The 22,691-nt window shown below is 56.1% G+C and overlaps 1 protein-coding gene across 2 annotated transcripts in view; it reads right to left on the bottom strand.

Moving 5' to 3' along the window:
- F2 (coagulation factor II, thrombin) overlaps nt 1-22,691 on the bottom strand; it is a 312,194-nt gene that overhangs the window by 184,529 nt on the left and 104,974 nt on the right. For both annotated transcript variants that reach the window (XM_078684422.1, XM_078684423.1), the window contains exon 5: nt 4,066-4,171. In XM_078684422.1, coding sequence (XP_078540548.1) covers nt 4,066-4,171 — 106 coding nt within the window. The remainder of the gene's footprint in view (nt 1-4,065; nt 4,172-22,691) is intronic.

Here is a 22,691-nt window from a genome sequence, read left to right as displayed (position 1 = left end):
GCCGACCACCCACGCGGGGCCGCGGGGGTGGGGCCACCCGAGCCCCCGGCCGCATCACGCGGGCGTCGGGGGGAGTCGGGGGTGCGATGACGAAGCCCCGACCTCTTGTGATGCTTACCTGACGAACCGGAGGAATGGTGGCGACTCCCGGAGCGCTCATGGCGGCTCCGCGATCGTTCCCTCGATCGCTCCCTCGACCTCCGACCGGACCGGGACCGCTCTCGACGCGGGGCCGACACTCGGAGCTCGAGAAGCTTGCGGGACCGCTCCCGCCTAGCTTTACCAGTCAAGGCCCGACAGTCGACGCAGGACTCCACGTCGTGGTCCGCGCCCAGACACCGGAGGCAGAGTCGATGGTGGTCGGTGACCGACATCAGGCGGTCGCACTCGTCGCAACTCTTAAACCCAGGCATCCTACCGGCACCGTAGAAAGATTTAAAGTTAACAAACACTTGGTCAAAAGACCGGAGTACTGCTCTTCGGATCTGCGCTAACTGGCGCGGAAAAAAGAAGAACTGACGTCAGCGCGCGGAGGCGGCGTCTATATACTCCAGCGACGTCATCACGGCGCACGACGCGGAGCCGCAGGGGACGCCTGCAGACGACGCCTACCGACGCGCAGGGGTACTGCTACGCAAAAGTTTCCGGATCCAGACTGACGCCTGGGGATATTCTAAGGTAAGGAATCTAATACTAACCTGTTTCTTTCAGATAGTTTTAGATTTGTGTGGGATGGATTGTGGTGGACTGGATTGGAGTGGGGTGGATTACGGAGGGAGTAGGGTGGACTGGACTGGATTGGGATGAGGTGAGGTGAGATAGATTAGATTGGAGTGGAGTAGATTGGATTGGGGTGGATTGGAGTCGGGTGTACTGTGATGTCTTAGAGTGGGGTGAATTGGGATGGAGAGGGTGAAATGGGGTGAGGTGGATTGTTTTGGGGTGGGGGCATTAGAGTAGGGAGGATTGGCGTGGGACGGATTGGAGTGCAGCGGATTAAAGCAGGGCCGATTGGAGTGGGGCAGATTGTTTTGGATTAGAGTAGGGCAGATTGCAGTGGGGCAGATTGTTTTGGACTGGATTGGGGAAGATTGTAGTGGGATGGATTGGAGTGGGGCCGATTGTTTTGGATTGGAGTGGGGACGATTGTTTTGGATTGTTGTGGCGCAGATTGGAGTGGGGCCAATTGTTATGGATTGGAGTGGGGCAGATTGTTCTGGATTGGAGTGGGGCAGATTGTTTGGGAGGTGGGCAGAATGTTTTGATTGGTGTGGGGAAGACTGGAGTGGGGCAGATTGTTTTTAATTGGAGTATGGTGAATTGGAGTGGGGTGGGTTGGGAGGACTTGAGCCTGGTGGATTGGAGTGGATTGGGGTGAGTGGTTTGGATTTGATTGGGGTGGGTTGGATTGGTCTGTAGTGGATTGGATTGGTCTGTAGTGGATTGTATAAAAGGGTGTGGATTGTTATAGGGTGAGCTGGGGTGGATTGGCGTGAATTGGAGTGGGGCAGATTGAAGTGGGGGGATTGGAGCGTACTGCATGGTTATGTGTTAAAGCATCATTTCAGAAATTACACATAAGAAAGAAACAATGTCTCTTTGCAATAAGATAATCCTCATCTTTTGTGAAAGGCACCAGTGATCAAAGTGAGTGCAAAGTGAGAAAAGAAGTCTTAGCAAAATAAAGAAAGTTAACTATAGAAAATTATAAAGTTTCCAATTTTGCTTGTCTTGCTGGGCACCTTTTTGCCACCTTCTGTTTGTTGGGCACTGGAAGGTAAAAAGTACAAAATAGTACCTCAATCATGTCGGGAACAGCGAATGGGCACTGGTTAAGTTAAATGAATCAGTGCTTGGTACCTGCTACCTGGTCTCTGTGGAGCAAGTACCAAGAACTGATTCATTTAACTTAACCAGTGACGTTATCTTGGCAACCGGGCATCCCTCCACCAAGATGGTTTATGTCTGCTATTGGGCAAATTTTGTGGCATGGTGTGCAGAAGGTCAAATCGATCCCCTTTCTGTCCCCCTTTCTCAAGTTATCTTGTTCATTGTTTCCCTTGCCCAGCAAGTCTCTGCTCTGGGTGCTGTCTCTCAGGTATTTCAGCTTTTCTGCAATTGCCTGATCAGCCATCCCTTCTAAAATCCCCTTTTGTACATAGGTTTCTGAAATGTTTACAACATTTGTTTCTGCCTTCTCCCTTTATTATGCCCAGTGGGACCTAAATCAAGTCCTTACTTTCCTTATGTGTGCTACCTTTGAGCTCCTGCACAATTGTCCTCTCAGGCTCCTTACCATCGAGACGGCCTTCCTGGTGGCAATAACATCTGCCCGGACAGTCCATGAGCTTCAGGCTTTGTCTACTCAGAAAAAACTGGTGCCTCATAGGAGAGCTTCCTTTCCCGAAAGTGGTCACTCCATTTCACATAGGCCAATCCGCCCCGCTGCCTGCTTTTTACGCTCTGCCTCATCTCTCCAAGGAAGAGCAGCCATTTCACCACCTGGACCCAAAAGAGTGGTCATTCGACCTTGATCGCACACGAGAGTTCCGGGTGGATAACCGACTCTTCGTGGGTATGTCAGAGTGAAGAAATGACGTGCCATACAGAAGAGAACCTAGTGAATCAAAATCTGCTGAACACTGGCTCAGAAGCAACCCCCTGACGGTTTGCGTGTTCACTCCACCAGCGCTAAAGCTGCAACCACTGCATAAGTCTGTGGAGTTCCGGTCCTGGACAATTGCCAGATGGTAACGTAGGCTTACCTGCACACGCTTACCAAGCACTACTGCCTGGATAGTCAGGTCTGTAGAATCCTGCAGGACTTCCTCATGTGAAATTGGTCCACAGATCCACCTCCGGGAAGGTATTGCTTGCGTACCTATTCTAAGGTAAGGAATCTGCGGCTAGACGTCTCTATCAGATGAACAAGTTAATTACCTTTGATAACACCTTATCTGGTAGAGACTCTAGCCGCAGATTCCTTACTGATCCACCCATCCTCCTGCTCTACGAGCGGATTTCTAGGTACAGGGCTGTTCCCCATTCAGGGAACCACACCAGTGGTCAGTGTACTTTATGGCTCTGCACTTCTGGCATGGAAAGTCGTGAAAAGTAACTGACGTCCGAGCGCTGGGGTGACGTCTATGTAGGCACTGCGCACGTCACTTCTGACGTGGACGACACCACCTACCAACACGCAGGGGTACTGCTGAAGAAAAATTCCCAGATCCAGTCTGATGCCTTGGAAATTCTAAGGTAGGGAATCTGCAGCTAGATAGAGTCTCTACCAGATAAGGCGTTACTGAAGGTAACTTTTGAGTCATAGGACAAGTAACACGCAAAAAGATCAAGAGTAAATACATACTGTCACATTTTAAATGTGAATGATAGGACTTTGACTTACTACTTTTAATTGCAAAATAGTTCAATATCAGGTTACTCATTTTTGTAAAAGAAAGGGTGGTTTGCAATATCTTTTTTAAAATCCCCATTTCAGGCATTAATAGATTTACAAGCAAGAAAACATGTTTAGTATATTTGACTATGATTCTTCTACCTTTTCCACAGTTTTTGTCACATTGCAATTATCTTTCATGAGTATAGAGTGGGGGGGAAATGTGTTGTTTGGACTACAGAGGTCTAGCAATGTACTACTAAGTGGCTCTATTCTGGTACTGCAAAACGTCTGCAGTTCTGGCCCTGACTGCACAGGCCCTTCGTCCTCTCCTGTAGCAGTCACTATGTCCAGGTCACCATACCCAGCCCCCCACACACACACCTCTATGTACGCCCCAGCCCAACCTTATGCCAGCCACAGACCCTGCCAGTGAGACCACACCAGAGGTGTGCTGCTGGAGCCAGCCCTGACCCCTACCCTTCCTAGTTCTCAGCTGTCAATCACCGTTGAAGAGGCGGGCCCTTGCCCTGGCCTCTCCCCCTCCTGGTTCTCAGCTGTCAATCACCGTTGAAGAGGCGGGCCCTTGCCCTGGCCTCTCCCCCTCCTGGTTCCCAGCTGTCAATCACCGTTGAAGAGGCGGGCCCTTGCCTGGCCCAGGCACTTACAGCGTCTTGTGGGGGAAGTTGCTGGCCCAGTACTGGCACTCGATGCCCGACTTCGTCACACTCGCGTTGCCCCTGTAGTTGGCTCCGATGCCAAAGGCGCAGTGACCTGTGGAGCAAGACACAGGCGGTCAGTGGGGACAGCGACCCCACCGCGACTCAGAGAGCAAGAGAGGGCGGGGGGCAACTGGGGGGGTCCTCTCAGAGAATGAGAGAGCGAGAAAGAAAGAGAGAGAGAAAGAGGTGCAGGGAGGGAGCTGTGGAGGGCTCTCTGAGGGAATGAGAGAGAGAGAGAGGTGCATGCAGGAGAGCTGTGGAGGGCTCTCTGAGGGGATGAGGTAGAGGGGCAGGGAGGGGAGATGAGGGGTTCACTCAGAGAGAGTTCTCCCTCCTCTCCCATTCTTCCCCCATGCCATTGTGAACTTCCCCTTAACACGCCAGCCATACCTCTAGCTTATGCTCTCCTTTTCCACTCTGCACCTTCCCGGTATTCCAATGTTACCTCCTCCCACCTAACCCTGCCCACTACCCCCTTATTTAGTCCACCTTTCCTACAACCTGATCTCCCAGTTAACTTTCCATACTTCCCCCTTTTTCCCCCTTTTCTTCTTCCCTACCCGCTCCCCCCTCTCCTTGTCCCCTGAATTCTTCACAAACCCCTTGCCCCCCTCTTCATCCTCCCATTCCTCCTGTAATGCTGCTCAACCCTTTATCCCCCCTTGTAAGCACCTCCTTTTCCCTCCCTCGGACCCAGCCGAACCATATTCTTTCCTCAACTACCCTCTAGACAAATCCCCCCACGCTGCTTGGTGCCTGTCACCTCACATTCACCTCTCCTAGCCTACGGACCTTTCCAGCCCCTGCTACTCTCTTCTCCTCAAACTTCCTGCCATTCTATGACTCCCCTCTTTCCCCTCCCCGCATTCCGCCCTTCCCCCTCGTTCCTCACCTGTCTCCTCCTAAATATGATCTCAATTCTTCCCCTCTGTTCAACATCAGCAAAGATAACTCTCCTTCCACCTCGGTTGCACCAACAACCTCTCTCAACCACCATCAATCTCCAACTTTTACTCGTGCACCCCAATATCTCCCGCACCCCAGTCTCCCCTTGTCCTTCCTCGCTAATTGCACTCCCTCCTGTATCCAGCGAGCCACCTAACTTTCCGTGCTCAGCCCCACTCTCTCCATCTCACTCTTAAGCACTAAGATATCCAACGTTACAAACACCCCAATTCTCTTGGCAAATACTCACTTCCCCAAACTCCAGAGGAGTACCTTGCTCCTGTGCCCAAAAAAAGCGAATCCCACTCTGTCTTCTGCAGACATCACTAACTTACTGGCTAGTTACAAGACTTCTAACGCCACCCCCTTTCACTCTCCTCTCCAAGTAAGTCTACTCTGTGCACTAGTCCGACCATCTCTTCTGGCAGATCGAATCATCAGCCTTATTCTACCCTGGCACGCCCTTACAAGAACATTATCCCCCGTCACCCCTAAAAGCCCTATTGCCCCGGTAACCAAAACAGTTGCGTCAGAGTTGCGCTGTTTGCTCCACAACTGCAGATTTGTAATTAAACACAAACTGGAAATTTCTGCCACCATCATTCTCCACAATCTTGGCTTGCTCTTCCTCATGGAGACCTGGTTCTACGACTCCTCTCAGACTATATTTGATCTTCTGTTACCCACCGACTATTCTATCATTTGAAATGACAGAACAGACAAAGTTGGAGGAGGTGTTGCAATCATCTTTAGAAACTCCCTCAACTTAAGGCTTTTCCTAATAGCTCCTTCCGTACATTCGAATGCCTGTCTCTGGAGCTTCAAGTGCAACACTGCCTCCCCTTCAGATTTCATGCCGTTTATCACCCGCCTGGTGACTGCTCTTCTTTCTTGGGGGAACTCACTGACTTCATCAACAACCAATACTCTCAAAGATCTTCCTGGGTGATTTCAATCTTCACTGGGGCTCTTTGGAAGACTCGGCTGCCAATAGGCTTACCACTTTTCTCTCAGCCATTGATCTAATCCAATCCTACACTGAACCAACACACTCAAAGGGCTCAATTCTGGACCGTGTTATATCTAAAGCAGACCTTCTTACTATTGCTATCCCTATTCGTGTAGACTGGTCTGACCACTTCCACATCCCCTTCTCTCTTCACCTATCACACTCTATAACTCTTGGCCAACCTAAAAGGACTGCTACCTGATCCCTAATACCAAAAATATTGACCATGACACTCTTTGTGATTCTGCTATGCTATTACTTTCAAGGCTACACCCTAACTTGGATGTCAACGATCTTACCTCCCAATGCCTCAGTCCTTGCAGTTGAAATCGATAATGTCACTCCACTCCAAAGCAAAAGGAAAAGGCCTATTCCTTCAGCACCGTGGTTCAATTAATCCCTTTCTGAAGAAAGGAAGAATCGGAGAATCCTGGGAAAAACAATGGAGACAAGCTCCATCCACCACTAATCTTTCTATTCTACGTTCAGCAAGACCAAAAAACCACACACACATCTTCCATGAAATAGCTTCACACTTCAGAACCCTCCTTGACTCAGCCAAAAACAGACCCCAAAAACTATTTGACCTCATCAAAATTCCTAACTGCTCTACTCCAACCATCAAGCCTGATGATTCTCCAAAGAAAGCAGCAGAATTCGCTATCTTTTTTTGGATGAAAAAGTGAAATCACTGGTGGATCAGGTCGCTCATCCTACCCCCCCAGAGGAGCACAAATCCTTAGTCATTTGGCAGAACTTAGACACCATCTCTGAAGATGCCCTCCTCAAATGCATCCTCGAAACAAAGCCTTCTAACCAGATCACTAGTGACACTGCTATTGATTTCTACACTCATACTCTTTCCTATTGGACCAGTCTTATTAACCTCTTCCTCAGCCAAAGCTCCCTTGCTGTTGCTAAACAGGACAAGTTACCCCTCTTCTTAAAAAACCCTTCGCTGATGCGAACGACCTCAACAACTTCCGCCACATCACTAAGCTCCCTTTTCTTGCGAAAATCACAGACGGATGTGTAGAGAAACAAATTTCCTTACATATTAAGGATAATTATCTTCTTGACAATTTCCAGTCTGGTTTCATTCAAAACTGCAGCACTGAAACAGCCCTGCTGCAAGTGATCGACGATGTGCTGCGTATATTCGATTCAGGGGAGTCTTGTCTTCTGATTCTTCTAGACCTTTCTGCAGCCTTTGACACTGTTAATCACAACACCCTCCTCAACACTCTTCAACAGAGAATGGGTTTGGAAGGCACTGTGCTTAAATGGTATGCCTCATTCTTCGCGGATAGATCCCAAATGATCAAAATAGCGAACAGTGTTTCGTCTTCATTGGCGGTAGGTCAAGGCCTCCCTCAAGGTTCTATCCTTGCACCCACTTTGTTCAGTCTCTATTTGGAACCATTGGGAAATCTCATAAGTAAATCTGGGATCCGTTACCATCTCTATGCGGATGACACTCAAATCTATCTTAAGTTGTCTTCCGCACACAATATCTCAATCCTCAACTCTACACTCAACTTTATCCAAAACTGGCTGGTAGCTCATCAACTCATTCTGAATTCTTCAAAAACTGAATTCCTCCTCCTCTCTACCTCACTCTCTCCTCATCCTGTTCAATCTTGGATGGATCAGTTGACAATTCTCTCCTTGCTGGCCTCCCCAAATCCCACCTTTCCCCTCTTAAATCCTTTCTCCATTCAGTGGCTCGTTTTATATTTGGGGCCAAAAATAGTGGCCACATCACACCCATTTTGTCTTCTCTTTGATGGCTTCCCATCGAGGCAAGATCAATCTACAAAACTGCCTGTATCACCCACAAAGCCTTGCACACTTCCTCCCTTCGATACCTGGCGAATAAACTGAAAATCTCTGGAGGCTCTAGACCTTCTCGTAATGCGGAAAATATAATGTTTGAGTTTCCCACCTTCAAATGGGAAAGATCGATGACTCAATCCTTCTCGGTGAGAATGTGGAACTCGCGTCCTCCACTGCTCCGTACCACCACTGTACCTGGACCTTCAGATCTGACCTCAAATTTCTTCTCTTCCAAAGACATTTCCAGAACTAATAAACCCCTTTTCATTTTCCTTGAAGAAAGTTCTTTCATTATTGTACATTTGTAAGCTATGCCTGTACGATCTTCATCCTATTGTGTTTTTTGTGTTTTTGAGTGACTGCCATCTATTATTTTATTTTACCTGTTCTTGTTTCTCATTTGTTTCTGCAACGTGTACATTTGTACTATTCTCCTCATGTAACGTACTTGGTTCTATTGTGATGCGCTCTGACACCTTTGGGTAAAGTCTGCGTGATATACAAAAGCATTCAATAAAAAATAAAAAAGAGAGAAAGGTGCATGGAGGTGAGCTGTGGAGGGCTCTCTGAGGGAGTGAGAGAGAGAGAGGGTGCATGGAGGAGAGCTGTGGAGGGCTCTCTGAGGGAGTGAGAGAGAGAGAGGGTGCATGGAGGAGAGCTGTGGAGGGCTCTCTGAGGGAGTGAGAGAGAGAGAGGGTGCATGGAGGAGAGCTGTGGAGGGCTCTGAGGGAGTGAGAGAGAGAGAGGGTGCATGGAGGAGAGCTGTGGAGGGCTCTCTGAGGGAGTGAGAGAGAGAGAGGGTGCATGGAGGAGAGCTGTGGAGGGCTCTCTGAGGGGATGAGAGAGAGAGAGGGTGCATGGAGGAGAGCTGTGGAGGGCTCTCTGAGGGAGTGAGAGAGAGAGAGGGTGCATGGAGGAGAGCTGTGGAGGGCTCTCTGAGGGAGTGAGAGAGAGAGAGGGTGCATGGAGGAGAGCTGTGGAGGGCTCTCTGATGGAGTGAGAGAGAGAGAGGGTGCATGGAGGAGAGCTGTGGAGGGCTCTCTGAGGGGATGAGAGAGAGAGAGGGTGCATGGAGGAGAGCTGTGGAGGGCTCTCTGAGGGAGTGAGAGAGAGAGAGGGTGCATGGAGGAGAGCTGTGGAGGGCTCTCTGAGGGAGTGAGAGAGAGAGAGGGTGCATGGAGGAGAGCTGTGGAGGGCTCTCTGAGGGAGTGAGAGAGAGAGAGGGTGCATGGAGGAGAGCTGTGGAGGGCTCTCTGAGGGAATGAGAGAGAGAGAGGGTGCATGGAGGAGAGCTGTGGAGGGCTCTCTGAGGGAGAGAGAAAGGGTGCATGGAGGAGAGCTGTGGAGGGCTCTCTGAGGGAGTGAGAGAGAGAGAGGGATCATGGAGGAGAGCTGTGGAGGGCTCTCTGAGGGAGTGAGAGAGAGAGAGGGTGCATGGAGGAGAGCTGTGGAGGGCTCTCTGAGGGGGTGAGAGAGAGAGAGGGTGCATGGAGGAGAGCTGTGGAGGGCTCTCTGAGGGGATGAGAGAGAGAGAGGGTGCATGGAGGTGAGCTGTGGAGGGCTCTCTGAGGGAGTGAGAGAGAGAGAGGGTGCATGGAGGAGAGCTGTGGAGGGCTCTCTGAGGGAGTGAGAGAGAGAGAGGGTGCATGGAGGTGAGCTGTGGAGGGCTCTCTGAGGGAGTGAGAGAGAGAGAGGGTGCATGGAGGAGAGCTGTGGAGGGCTCTCTGAGGGAGTGAGAGAGAGAGAGGGTGCATGGAGGAGAGATGTGGAGGGCTCTCTGAGGGGATGAGAGAGAGAGAGGGTGCATGGAGGAGAGCTGTGGAGGGCTCTCTGAGGGAGTGAGAGAGAGAGAGGGTGCATGGAGGAGAGCTGTGGAGGGCTCTCTGAGGGAGAGAGAGAGGGTGCATGGAGGAGAGCTGTGGAGGGCTCTCTGAGGGAGTGAGAGAGAGACAGAGGGTGCATGGAGGAGAGCTGTGGAGGGCTCTGAGGGGATGAGAGAGAGAGAGGGTGCATGGAGGAGAGCTGTGGAGGGCTCTCTGAGGGGGTGAGAGAGAGAGGGTGCATGGAGGAGAGCTGTGGAGGGCTCTCTGAGGGAGTGAGAGAGAGAGAGGGTGCATGGAGGAGAGCTGTGGAGGGCTCTCTGAGGGAGTGAGAGAGAGAGAGGGTGCATGGAGGAGAGCTGTGGAGGGCTCTCTGAGGGAGTGAGAGAGAGAGAGGGTGCATGGAGGAGAGCTGTGGAGGGCTCTCTGGGGGAGTGAGAGAGAGAGGGTGCATGGAGGAGAGCTGTGGAGGGCTCTCTGAGGGGATGAGAGAGAGAGAGGGTGCATGGAGGAGAGCTGTGGAGGGCTCTCTGAGGGAGTGAGAGAGAGAGAGGGTGCATGGAGGAGAGCTGTGGAGGGCTCTCTGAGGGAGTGAGAGAGAGAGAGGGTGCATGGAGGAGAGCTGTGGAGGGCTCTCTGAGGAGTGAGAGAGAGAGAGGGTGCATGGAGGAGAGCTGTGGAGGGCTCTCTGAGGGAGTGAGAGAGAGAGAGGGTGCATGGAGGAGAGCTGTGGAGGGCTCTCTGAGGGAGTGAGAGAGAGAGAGGGTGCATGGAGGAGAGCTGTGGAGGGCTCTCTGAGGGAGTGAGAGAGAGAGAGGGTGCATGGAGGAGAGCTGTGGAGGGCTCTCTGAGGGGAGTGAGAGAGAGAGAGGGTGCATGGAGGAGAGCTGTGGAGGGCTCTCTGAGGGAGTGCGAGAGAGAGAGGGTGCATGGAGGAGAGCTGTGGAGGGCTCTCTGAGGGAATGAGAGAGAGAGAGGGTGCATGGAGGAGAGCTGTGGAGGGCTCTCTGAGGGAATGAGAGAGAGAGAGGGTGCATGGAGGAGAGCTGTGGAGGGCTCTGAGGGGATGAGAGAGAGAGAGGGTGCATGGAGGAGAGCTGTGGAGGGCTCTCTGAGGGAATGAGAGAGGGTGCATGGAGGAGAGCTGTGGAGGGCTCTCTGAGGGAGAGAGAGAGGGTGCATGGAGGAGAGCTGTGGAGGGCTCTCTGAGGTGATGAGAGAGAGAGAGGGTGCATGGAGGAGAGCTGTGGAGGGCTCTCTGAGGGAGTGAGAGAGAGAGAGGGTGCATGGAGGAGAGCTGTGGAGGGCTCTCTGAGGGGATGAGAGAGAGAGAGGGTGCATGGAGGAGAGCTGTGGAGGGCTCTCTGAGGGAGTGAGAGAGAGAGAGGGTGCATGGAGGAGAGCTGTGGAGGGCTCTCTGAGGGAGTGAGAGAGAGAGAGGGTGCATGGAGGAGAGCTGTGGAGGGCTCTCTGAGGGAGTGAGAGAGAGAGAGGGTGCATGGAGGAGAGCTGTGGAGGGCTCTCTGAGGGAGTGAGAGAGAGAGAGGGTGCATGGAGGAGAGCTGTGGAGGGCTCTCTGAGGGAGTGAGAGAGAGAGAGGGTGCATGGAGGAGAGCTGTGGAGGGCTCTCTGAGGGAATGAGAGAGAGAGAGGGTGCATGGGAGGAGAGCTGTGGAGGGCTCTCTGAGGGAGTGAGAGAGAGAGAGGGTGCATGGAGGAGAGCTGTGGAGGGCTCTCTGAGGGAGTGAGAGAGAGAGAGGGTGCATGGAGGTGAGCTGTGGAGGGCTCTCTGAGGGAGTGAGAGAGAGAGAGGGTGCATGGAGGAGAGCTGTGGAGGGCTCTCTGGGGGAGTGAGAGAGAGAGGGTGCATGGAGGGAGAGCTGTGGAGGGCTCTGAGGGAGTGAGAGAGAGAGAGGGTGCATGGAGGAGAGCTGTGGAGGGCTCTGAGGGAGTGAGAGAGAGAGAGGGTGCATGGAGGAGAGCTGTGGAGGGCTCTCTGAGGGAGTGAGAGAGAGAGAGGGTGCATGGAGGAGAGCTGTGGAGGGCTCTCTGAGGGAGTGAGAGAGAGAGAGGGTGCATGGAGGAGAGCTGTGGAGGGCTCTCTGAGGGGGTGAGAGAGAGAGAGGGTGCATGGAGGAGAGCTGTGGAGGGCTCTCTGAGGGAGTGAGAGAGAGAGAGGGTGCATGGAGGAGAGCTGTGGAGGGCTCTCTGAGGGGATGAGAGAGAGAGAGGGTGCATGGAGGAGAGCTGTGGAGGGCTCTCTGAGGGAGTGAGAGAGAGAGAGGGTGCATGGAGGAGAGCTGTGGAGGGCTCTCTGGGGGAGTGAGAGAGAGAGGGTGCATGGAGGAGAGCTGTGGAGGGCTCTCTGAGGGGGTGAGAGAGAGAGGGTGCATGGAGGAGAGCTGTGGAGGGCTCTCTGAGGGAGTGAGAGAGAGAGAGGGTGCATGGAGGAGAGCTGTGGAGGGCTCTCTGAGGGAGTGAGAGAGAGAGAGGGTGCATGGAGGAGAGCTGTGGAGGGCTCTCTGAGGGAGTGAGAGAGAGAGAGGGTGCATGGAGGAGAGCTGTGGAGGGCTCTCTGAGGGAGTGAGAGAGAGAGAGGGTGCATGGAGGAGAGCTGTGGAGGGCTCTCTGAGGGGGTGAGAGAGAGAGAGGGTGCATGGAGGAGAGCTGTGGAGGGCTCTGAGGGGATGAGAGAGAGAGAGGGTGCATGGAGGAGAGCTGTGGAGGGCTCTCTGAGGGAGTGAGAGAGAGAGAGGGTGCATGGAGGAGAGCTGTGGAGGGCTCTCTGAGGGAGTGAGAGAGAGAGAGGGTGCATGGAGGAGAGCTGTGGAGGGCTCTCTGAGGGAGTGAGAGAGAGAGAGGGTGCATGGAGGTGAGCTGTGGAGGGCTCTCTGAGGGAGTGAGAGAGAGAGAGGGTGCATGGAGGAGAGCTGTGGAGGGCTCTCTGGGGGAGTGAGAGAGAGAGGGTGCATGGAGGAGAGCTGTGGAGGGCTCTGAGGGAGTGAGAGAGAGAGGGTGCATGGGGGAGAGCTGTGGAGGGCTCTGAGGGAGTGAGAGAGAGAGAGGGTGCATGGAGGAGAGCTGTGGAGGGCTCTCTGAGGGAGTGAGAGAGAGAGAGGGTGCATGGAGGAGAGCTGTGGAGGGCTCTCTGAGGGAGTGAGAGAGAGAGAGGGTGCATGGAGGAGAGCTGTGGAGGGCTCTCTGAGGGGGTGAGAGAGAGAGAGGGTGCATGGAGGAGAGCTGTGGAGGGCTCTCTGAGGGAGTGAGAGAGAGAGGGTGCATGGAGGAGAGCTGTGGAGGGCTCTCTGAGGGGATGAGAGAGAGAGAGGGTGCATGGAGGAGAGCTGTGGAGGGCTCTCTGAGGGAGTGAGAGAGAGAGAGGGTGCATGGAGGAGAGCTGTGGAGGGCTCTCTGAGGGAGTGAGAGAGAGAGAGGGTGCATGGAGGAGAGCTGTGGAGGGCTCTCTGAGGGAATGAGAGAGAGAGAGGGTGCATGGAGGAGAGCTGTGGAGGGCTCTCTGAGGGAGTGAGAGAGAGAGAGGGTGCATGGAGGAGAGCTGTGGAGGGCTCTCTGAGGGAGTGAGAGAGAGAGAGGGTGCATGGAGGGAGCTGTGGAGGGCTCTCTGAGGGAGTGAGAGAGAGAGAGGGTGCATGGAGGAGAGCTGTGGAGGGCTCTCTGGGGGAGTGAGAGAGAGAGGGTGCATGGAGGAGAGCTGTGGAGGGCTCTGAGGGAGTGAGAGAGAGAGAGGGTGCATGGAGGAGAGCTGTGGAGGGCTCTGAGGGAGTGAGAGAGAGAGAGGTGCATGGAGGAGAGCTGTGGAGGGCTCTCTGAGGGAGTGAGAGAGAGAGAGGGTGCATGGAGGAGAGCTGTGGAGGGCTCTCTGAGGGAGTGAGAGAGAGAGAGGGTGCATGGAGGAGAGCTGTGGAGGGCTCTCTGAGGGAGTGAGAGAGAGAGAGGGTGCATGGAGGAGAGCTGTGGAGGGCTCTCTGAGGGGGTGAGAGAGAGAGAGGGTGCATGGAGGAGAGCTGTGGAGGGCTCTCTGAGGGAGTGAGAGAGAGAGAGGGTGCATGGAGGAGAGCTGTGGAGGGCTCTCTGAGGGATGAGAGAGAGAGAGGGTGCATGGAGGAGAGCTGTGGAGGGCTCTCTGAGGGAGTGAGAGAGAGAGAGGGTGCATGGAGGAGAGCTGTGGAGGGCTCTCTGAGGGAGTGAGAGAGAGAGGGTGCATGGAGGAGAGCTGTGGAGGGCTCTCTGAGGGGTGAGAGAGAGAGGGTGCATGGAGGAGAGCTGTGGAGGGCTCTCTGAGGGAGTGAGAGAGAGAGAGGGTGCATGGAGGAGAGCTGTGGAGGGCTCTCTGAGGGAGTGAGAGAGAGAGAGGGTGCATGGAGGAGAGCTGTGGAGGGCTCTCTGAGGGAGTGAGAGAGAGAGAGGGTGCATGGAGGAGAGCTGTGGAGGGCTCTCTGAGGGAGTGAGAGAGAGAGAGGGTGCATGGAGGAGAGCTGTGGAGGGCTCTCTGAGGGAGTGAGAGAGAGAGAGGGTGCATGGAGGAGAGCTGTGGAGGGCTCTGAGGGGATGAGAGAGAGAGAGGGTGCATGGAGGAGAGCTGTGGAGGGCTCTCTGAGGGAGTGAGAGAGAGAGAGGGTGCATGGAGGAGAGCTGTGGAGGGCTCTCTGAGGGAGTGAGAGAGAGAGAGGGTGCATGGAGGAGAGCTGTGGAGGGCTCTCTGAGGGAGTGAGAGAGAGAGAGGGTGCATGGAGGTGAGCTGTGGAGGGCTCTCTGAGGGAGTGAGAGAGAGAGAGGGTGCATGGAGGAGAGCTGTGGAGGGCTCTCTGAGGGGAGTGAGAGAGAGAGGGTGCATGGAGGAGAGCTGTGGAGGGCTCTGAGGGAGTGAGAGAGAGAGAGGTGCATGGGGGAGAGCTGTGGAGGGCTCTGAGGGAGTGAGAGAGAGAGAGGGTGCATGGAGGAGAGCTGTGGAGGGCTCTCTGAGGGAGTGAGAGAGAGAGAGGGTGCATGGAGGAGAGCTGTGGAGGGCTCTCTGAGGGAGTGAGAGAGAGAGAGGGTGCATGGAGGAGAGCTGTGGAGGGCTCTCTGAGGGGGTGAGAGAGAGAGAGGGTGCATGGAGGAGAGCTGTGGAGGGCTCTCTGAGGGAGTGAGAGAGAGAGGGTGCATGGAGGAGAGCTGTGGAGGGCTCTCTGAGGGGATGAGAGAGAGAGAGGGTGCATGGAGGAGAGCTGTGGAGGGCTCTCTGAGGGAGTGAGAGAGAGAGAGGGTGCATGGAGGAGAGCTGTGGAGGGCTCTCTGAGGGAGTGAGAGAGAGAGAGGGTGCATGGAGGAGAGCTGTGGAGGGCTCTCTGAGGGAGTGAGAGAGAGAGAGGGTGCATGGAGGAGAGCTGTGGAGGGCTCTCTGAGGGAGTGAGAGAGAGAGAGGGTGCATGGAGGAGAGCTGTGGAGGGCTCTCTGAGGGAGTGAGAGAGAGAGAGGGGTGCATGGAGGAGAGCTGTGGAGGGCTCTCTGAGGGGTGTGAGAGAGAGAGAGGGTGCATGGAGGAGAGCTGTGGAGGGCTCTGAGGGGGTGAGAGAGAGAGAGGGTGCATGGAGGAGAGCTGTGGAGGGCTCTCTGAGGGAGTGAGAGAGAGGGTGCATGGAGGAGAGCTGTGAAGGGCTCTCTGAGGGAGTGAGAGAGAGAGAGGGTGCATGGAGGAGAGCTGTGGAGGGCTCTCTGAGGGAGTGAGAGAGAGAGAGGGTGCATGGAGGAGAGCTGTGGAGGGCTCTCTGAGGGAGTGAGAGAGAGAGAGGGTGCATGGAGGAGGAGCTGTGGAGGGCTCTCTGAGGGAGTGAGAGAGAGAGAGGGTGCATGGAGGAGAGCTGTGGAGGGCTCTCTGAGGGAGTGAGAGAGAGAGAGGGTGCATGGAGGAGAGCTGTGGAGGCTCTCTGAGGGAATGAGAGAGAGAGAGGGTGCATGGAGGAGAGCTGTGGAGGGCTCTCTGAGGGAGTGAGAAGAGAGAGGGTGCATGGAGGAGAGCTGTGGAGGGCTCTCTGAGGAGTGAGAGAGAGAGAGGGTGCATGGAGGAGAGCTGTGGAGGGCTCTCTGAGGGAGTGAGAGAGAGAGAGGGTGCATGGAGGAGAGCTGTGGAGGGCTCTCTGAGGGGAGTGAGAGAGAGAGAGGGTGCATGGAGGAGAGCTGTGGAGGGCTCTCTGGGGGAGTGAGAGAGAGAGGGTGCATGGAGGAGAGCTGTGGAGGGCTCTCTGAGGAGAGAGAGGGGCTGGAGGTGTGGGAGGGTGAGTGAGAGAGAGAGAGGGTGCATGGAGGAGAGCTGTGGAGGGCTCTCTGAGGGAGTGAGAGAGAGAGAGGGTGCATGGAGGAGAGCTGTGGAGGGCTCTCTGAGGGAGTGAGAGAGAGAGGTGCATGGAGGAGAGCTGTGGAGGGCTCTGAGGGAGTGAGAGAGAGAGAGGGTGCATGGAGGAGAGCTGTGGAGGGCTTCTGAGGGGAGTGAGAGAGAGAGAGGGTGCATGGAGGAGAGCTGTGGAGGGCTCTCTGAGGAGTGAGAGAGAGAGGGTGCATGGAGGAGAGCTGTGGAGGGCTCTCTGAGGGAGTGAGAGAGAGGGGTGCATGGAGGAGAGCTGTGGAGGGCTCTCTGAGGGATGAGAGAGAGAGAGGGGTGCATGGAGGAGAGCTGTGGAGGGCTCTCTGAGGGAGTGAGAGAGAGAGAGGGTGCATGGAGGAGAGCTGTGGAGGGCTCTCGAGGGGATGAGAGAGAGAGAGGGTGCATGGAGGAGAGCTGTGGAGGGCTCTGAGGGAGTGAGAGAGAGAGAGGGTGCATGGAGGAGAGCTGTGGAGGGCTCTCTGAGGGAGTGAGAGAGAGAGAGGGTGCATGGAGGAGAGCTGTGGAGGGCTCTCTGAGGGGAGTGAGAGAGAGAGAGGGTGCATGGAGGAGAGCTGTGGAGGGCTCTCTGAGGGAGTGAGAGAGAGAGAGGGTGCATGGAGGAGAGCTGTGGAGGGCTCTCTGAGGGAGTGAGAGAGAGAGAGGGTGCATGGAGGAGAGCTGTGGAGGGCTCTCTGAGGGGTGAGAGAGAGAGAGGGTGCATGGAGGAGAGCTGTGGAGGGCTCTCTGAGGGAGTGAGAGAGAGAGAGGGTGCATGGAGGAGAGCTGTGGAGGGCTCTCTGAGGGAGTGAGAGAGAGAGAGGGTGCATGGAGGAGAGCTGTGGAGGGCTCTCTGAGGGGTGAGAGAGAGAGAGGGTGCATGGAGGAGAGCTGTGGAGGGCTCTCTGAGGGAGTGAGAGAGAGAGAGGGTGCATGGAGGAGAGCTGTGGAGGGCTCTCTGAGGGAGTGAGAGAGAGAGAGGGTGCATGGAGGAGAGCTGTGGAGGGCTCCTGAGGGAGTGAGAGAGAGAGAGGGTGCATGGAGGAGAGCTGTGGAGGGCTCTCTGAGGGAGTGAGAGAGAGAGAGGGTGCATGGAGGAGAGCTGTGGAGGGCTCTCTGAGGGAGTGAGAGAGAGAGAGGGTGCATGGAGGAGAGCTGTGGAGGGCTCTCTGAGGGATGAGAGAGAGAGAGGGTGCATGGAGGAGAGCTGTGGAGGGCTCTCTGAGGGGAGTGAGAGAGAGAGAGGGTGCAGGAGGAGAGCTGTGGAGGGCTCTCTGAGGGAGTGAGAGAGAGAGAGGGTGCATGGAGGAGAGCTGTGGAGGGCTCTCTGAGGGAGTGAGAGAGAGAGAGAGGGTGCATGGAGGAGAGCTGTGGAGGGCTCTCTGAGGGAGTGAGAGAGAGAGAGGGTGCATGGAGGAGAGCTGTGGAGGGCTCTCTGAGGGGAGAGAGAGAGAGAGGGTGCATGGAGGAGAGCTGTGGAGGGCTCTGAGGGAGTGAGAGAGAGAGAGGGTGCATGGAGGAGAGCTGTGGAGGGCTCTCTGAGGGAGTGAGAGAGAGAGAGGTGCATGGAGGAGAGCTGTGGAGGGCTCTGAGGGAGTGAGAGAGAGAGAGGGTGCATGGAGGAGAGCTGTGGAGGGCTCTCTGAGGGGAGTGAGAGAGAGAGGGTGCATGGAGGAGAGCTGTGGAGGGCTCTGAGGGAGTGAGAGAGAGAGAGGGTGCATGGAGGAGAGCTGTGGAGGGCTCTCTGAGGGGAGTGAGAGAGAGAGAGGGTGCATGGAGGAGAGCTGTGGGGGCTCTCTGAGGGAGTGAGAGAGAGAGAGGGGTGCATGGAGGAGAGCTGTGGAGGGCTCTTCTGAGGGAAGTGAGAGAGAGAGAGGGTGCATGGAGGAGAGCTGGTGAAGGCTCCTGAGGGGAGTGAGAGAGAGAGAGGGTGCATGGAGGGAGAGCTGTGGAGGGCTCTCTGAGGGAGTGAGAGAGAGAGAGGGTGCATGGAGGAGAGCTGTGAGGGCTCTCTGAGGGAGTGAGAGAGAGAGAGGGTGCATGGAGGAGAGCTGTGGAGGGCTCTGAGGGATGAGAGAGAGAGAGGGTGCATGGAGGAGAGCTGTGGAGGCTCTCTGGAGGGAGTGAGAGAGAGAGAGGGTGCATGGAGGAGAGCTGTGGAGGGCTCTTGAGGGAGTGAGAGAGAGAGAGGGTGCATGGAGGAGAGCTGTGGAGGGCTCTCTGAGGGAGGGAGTGAGGAGAGAGAGGGTGCATTGGAGGAGAGCTGTGAGGGCTCTCTGAGGGAGTGAGAGAGAGAGAGGGTGCATGGAGGAGAGCTGTGGAGGCTCCTCTGAGGGAGTGAGAGAGAGAGAGGGTGCATGGAGGAGAGCTGTGGAGGGCTCTCTGAGGGAGTGAGAGAGAGGGTGCATGGAGGAGAGCTGTGGAGGGCTCTGAGGGAATGAGAGAGAGAGAGGGTGCATGGAGGAGAGCTGTGGAAGGCTCTCTGAGGGAGGGAGTGAGAGAGAGAGAGGGTGCATGGAGGAGAGCTGTGGAGGGCTCTCTGAGGGAGTGAGAGAGAGAGAGGGTGCATGGAGGAGAGCTGTGGAGGGCTCTCTGAGGGAGTGAGAGAGAGAGAGGGTGCATGGAGGAGAGCTGTGGAGGGCTCTCTGAGGGAGTGAGAGAGAGAGAGGGTGCATGGAGGAGAGCTGTGGAGGGCTCTCTGAGGGGGTGAGAGAGAGAGAGGGTGCATGGAGGAGAGCTGTGGAGGGCTCTCTGAGGGAGTGAGAGAGAGAGAGGGTGCATGGAGGAGAGCTGTGGAGGGCTCTCTGAGGGAGTGAGAGAGAGAGAGGGTGCATGGAGGAGAGCTGTGGAGGGCTCTCTGAGGGAGTGAGAGAGAGAGAGGGTGCATGGAGGAGAGCTGTGGAGGGCTCTCTGGGGGAGTGAGAGAGAGAGGGTGCATGGAGGAGAGCTGTGGAGGGCTCTCTGAGGGGGTGAGAGAGAGAGAGGGTGCATGGAGGAGAGCTGTGGAGGGCTCTCTGAGGGAGTGAGAGAGAGAGAGGGTGCATGGAGGAGAGCTGTGGAGGGCTCTCTGAGGGAGTGAGAGAGAGAGAGGGTGCATGGAGGAGAGCTGTGGAGGGCTCTCTGAGGGAGTGAGAGAGAGAGAGGGTGCATGGAGGAGAGCTGTGGAGGGCTCTCTGAGGGAGTGAGAGAGAGAGAGGGTGCATGGAGGAGAGCTGTGGAGGGCTCTCTGAGGGGGTGAGAGAGAGAGAGGGTGCATGGAGGAGAGCTGTGGAGGGCTCTGAGGGGATGAGAGAGAGAGAGGGTGCATGGAGGAGAGCTGTGGAGGGCTCTCTGAGGGAGTGAGAGAGAGAGAGGGTGCATGGAGGAGAGCTGTGGAGGGCTCTCTGAGGGAGTGAGAGAGAGAGAGGGTGCATGGAGGAGAGCTGTGGAGGGCTCTCTGAGGGAGTGAGAGAGAGAGAGGGTGCATGGAGGTGAGCTGTGGAGGGCTCTCTGAGGGAGTGAGAGAGAGAGAGGGTGCATGGAGGAGAGCTGTGGAGGGCTCTCTGGGGGAGTGAGAGAGAGAGAGGGTGCATGGAGGAGAGCTGTGGAGGGCTCTGAGGGAGTGAGAGAGAGAGGGTGCATGGGGGAGAGCTGTGGAGGGCTCTGAGGGAGTGAGAGAGAGAGAGGGTGCATGGAGGAGAGCTGTGGAGGGCTCTCTGAGGGAGTGAGAGAGAGAGAGGGTGCATGGAGGAGAGCTGTGGAGGGCTCTCTGAGGGAGTGAGAGAGAGAGAGGGTGCATGGAGGAGAGCTGTGGAGGGCTCTCTGAGGGGGTGAGAGAGAGAGAGGGTGCATGGAGGAGAGCTGTGGAGGGCTCTCTGAGGGAGTGAGAGAGAGAGGGTGCATGGAGGAGAGCTGTGGAGGGCTCTCTGAGGGGATGAGAGAGAGAGAGGGTGCATGGAGGAGAGCTGTGGAGGGCTCTCTGAGGGAGTGAGAGAGAGAGAGGGTGCATGGAGGAGAGCTGTGGAGGGCTCTCTGAGGGAGTGAGAGAGAGAGAGGGTGCATGGAGGAGAGCTGTGGAGGGCTCTCTGAGGGAGTGAGAGAGAGAGAGGGTGCATGGAGGAGAGCTGTGGAGGGCTCTCTGAGGGAGTGAGAGAGAGAGAGGGTGCATGGAGGAGAGCTGTGGAGGGCTCTCTGAGGGAGTGAGAGAGAGAGAGAGAGGGTGCATGGAGGAGAGCTGTGGAGGGCTCTCTGAGGGGGTGAGAGAGAGAGAGGGTGCATGGAGGAGAGCTGTGGAGGGCTCTGAGGGGATGAGAGAGAGAGAGGGTGCATGGAGGAGAGCTGTGGAGGGCTCTCTGAGGGAGTGAGAGAGAGGGTGCATGGAGGAGAGCTGTGAAGGGCTCTCTGAGGGAGTGAGAGAGAGAGAGGGTGCATGGAGGAGAGCTGTGGAGGGCTCTCTGAGGGAGTGAGAGAGAGAGAGGGTGCATGGAGGAGAGCTGTGGAGGGCTCTCTGAGGGAGTGAGAGAGAGAGAGGGTGCATGGAGGAGAGCTGTGGAGGGCTCTCTGAGGGAGTGAGAGAGAGAGAGGGTGCATGGAGGAGAGCTGTGGAGGGCTCTCTGAGGGAGTGAGAGAGAGAGAGGGTGCATGGAGGAGAGCTGTGGAGGGCTCTCTGAGGGAATGAGAGAGAGAGAGGGTGCATGGAGGAGAGCTGTGGAGGGCTCTCTGAGGGAGTGAGAGAGAGAGAGGGTGCATGGAGGTGAGCTGTGGAGGGCTCTCTGAGGGAGTGAGAGAGAGAGAGGGTGCATGGAGGAGAGCTGTGGAGGGCTCTCTGAGGGAGTGAGAGAGAGAGAGGGTGCATGGAGGAGAGCTGTGGAGGGCTCTCTGAGGGGAGTGAGAGAGAGAGAGGGTGCATGGAGGAGAGCTGTGGAGGGCTCTCTGGGGGAGTGAGAGAGAGAGGGTGCATGGAGGAGAGCTGTGGAGGGCTCTGAGGGAGTGAGAGAGAGAGAGGGTGCATGGAGGAGAGCTGTGGAGGGCTCTGAGGGAGTGAGAGAGAGAGAGGGTGCATGGAGGAGAGCTGTGGAGGGCTCTCTGAGGGAGTGAGAGAGAGAGAGGGTGCATGGAGGAGAGCTGTGGAGGGCTCTCTGAGGGAGTGAGAGAGAGAGAGGGTGCATGGAGGAGAGCTGTGGAGGGCTCTCTGAGGGAGTGAGAGAGAGAGAGGGTGCATGGAGGAGAGCTGTGGAGGGCTCTCTGAGGGAGTGAGAGAGAGAGAGGGTGCATGGAGGAGAGCTGTGGAGGGCTCTCTGAGGGAGTGAGAGAGAGAGGGTGCATGGAGGAGAGCTGTGGAGGGCTCTGAGGGAGTGAGAGAGAGGGTGCATGGAGGAGAGCTGTGGAGGGCTCTGAGGGGATGAGAGAGAGAGGGGGTGCATGGAGGAGAGCTGTGGAGGGCTCTGAGGGAGTGAGAGAGAGAGAGGGTGCATGGAGGAGAGCTGTGGAGGGCTCTGAGGGAGTGAGAGAGAGAGAGGGTGCATGGAGGAGAGCTGTGGAGGGCTCTCTGAGGGAGTGAGAGAGAGAGAGGGTGCATGGAGGAGAGCTGTGGAGGGCTCTCTGAGGGAGGGAGTGAGAGAGAGAGGGTGCATGGAGGAGAGCTGTGGAGGGCTCTCTGAGGGGATGATAGAGAGAGAGGGTGCATGGAGGAGAGCTGTGGAGGGCTCTCTGAGGGAGTGAGAGAGAGAGAGGGTGCATGGAGGAGAGCTGTGGAGGGCTCTCTGAGGGGATGAGAGAGAGAGAGGGTGCATGGAGGAGAGCTGTGGAGGGCTCTCTGAGGGGATGAGAGAGAGAGAGGGTGCATGGAGGAGAGCTGTGGAGGGCTCTGAGGGGGTGAGAGAGAGAGAGGGTGCATGGAGGAGAGCTGTGGAGGGCTCTCTGAGGGAGTGAGAGAGAGAGAGGGTGCATGGAGGAGAGCTGTGGAGGGCTCTCTGAGGGAGTGAGAGAGAGAGAGGGTGCATGGAGGAGAGCTGTGGAGGGCTCTCTGAGGGAGTGAGAGAGAGAGAGGGTGCATGGAGGAGAGCTGTGGAGGGCTCTCTGAGGGAGTGAGAGAGAGAGAGGGTGCATGGAGGAGAGCTGTGGAGGGCTCTCTGAGGGGATGAGAGAGAGAGAGGGTGCATGGAGGAGAGCTGTGGAGGGCTCTCTGAGGGAGTGAGAGAGAGAGAGGGTGCATGGAGGAGAGCTGTGGAGGGCTCTCTGAGGGAGTGAGAGAGAGAGAGGGTGCATGGAGGAGAGCTGTGGAGGGCTCTCTGAGGGAGTGAGAGAGAGAGAGGGTGCATGGAGGAGAGCTGTGGAGGGCTCTCTGAGGGGATGAGAGAGAGAGAGAGGGTGCATGGAGGAGAGCTGTGGAGGGCTCTGAGGGAGTGAGAGAGAGAGAGGGTGCATGGAGGAGAGCTGTGGAGGGCTCTGAGGGGATGAGAGAGGGTGCATGGAGGAGAGCTGTGGAGGGCTCTGAGGGAGTGAGAGAGAGAGAGGGTGCATGGAGGAGAGCTGTGGAGGGCTCTGAGGGGATGAGAGAGAGAGAGAGGGTGCATGGAGGAGAGCTGTGGAGGGCTCTGAGGGAGTGAGAGAGAGAGAGGGTGCA

This window comes from Lissotriton helveticus, chromosome 3_2 (genome assembly GCF_964261635.1).
Source record: "Lissotriton helveticus chromosome 3_2, aLisHel1.1, whole genome shotgun sequence".
NCBI classification, from domain to species: domain Eukaryota; kingdom Metazoa; phylum Chordata; class Amphibia; order Caudata; family Salamandridae; genus Lissotriton; species Lissotriton helveticus.
This window is presented reverse-complemented; position numbering and strand designations above follow the sequence as displayed.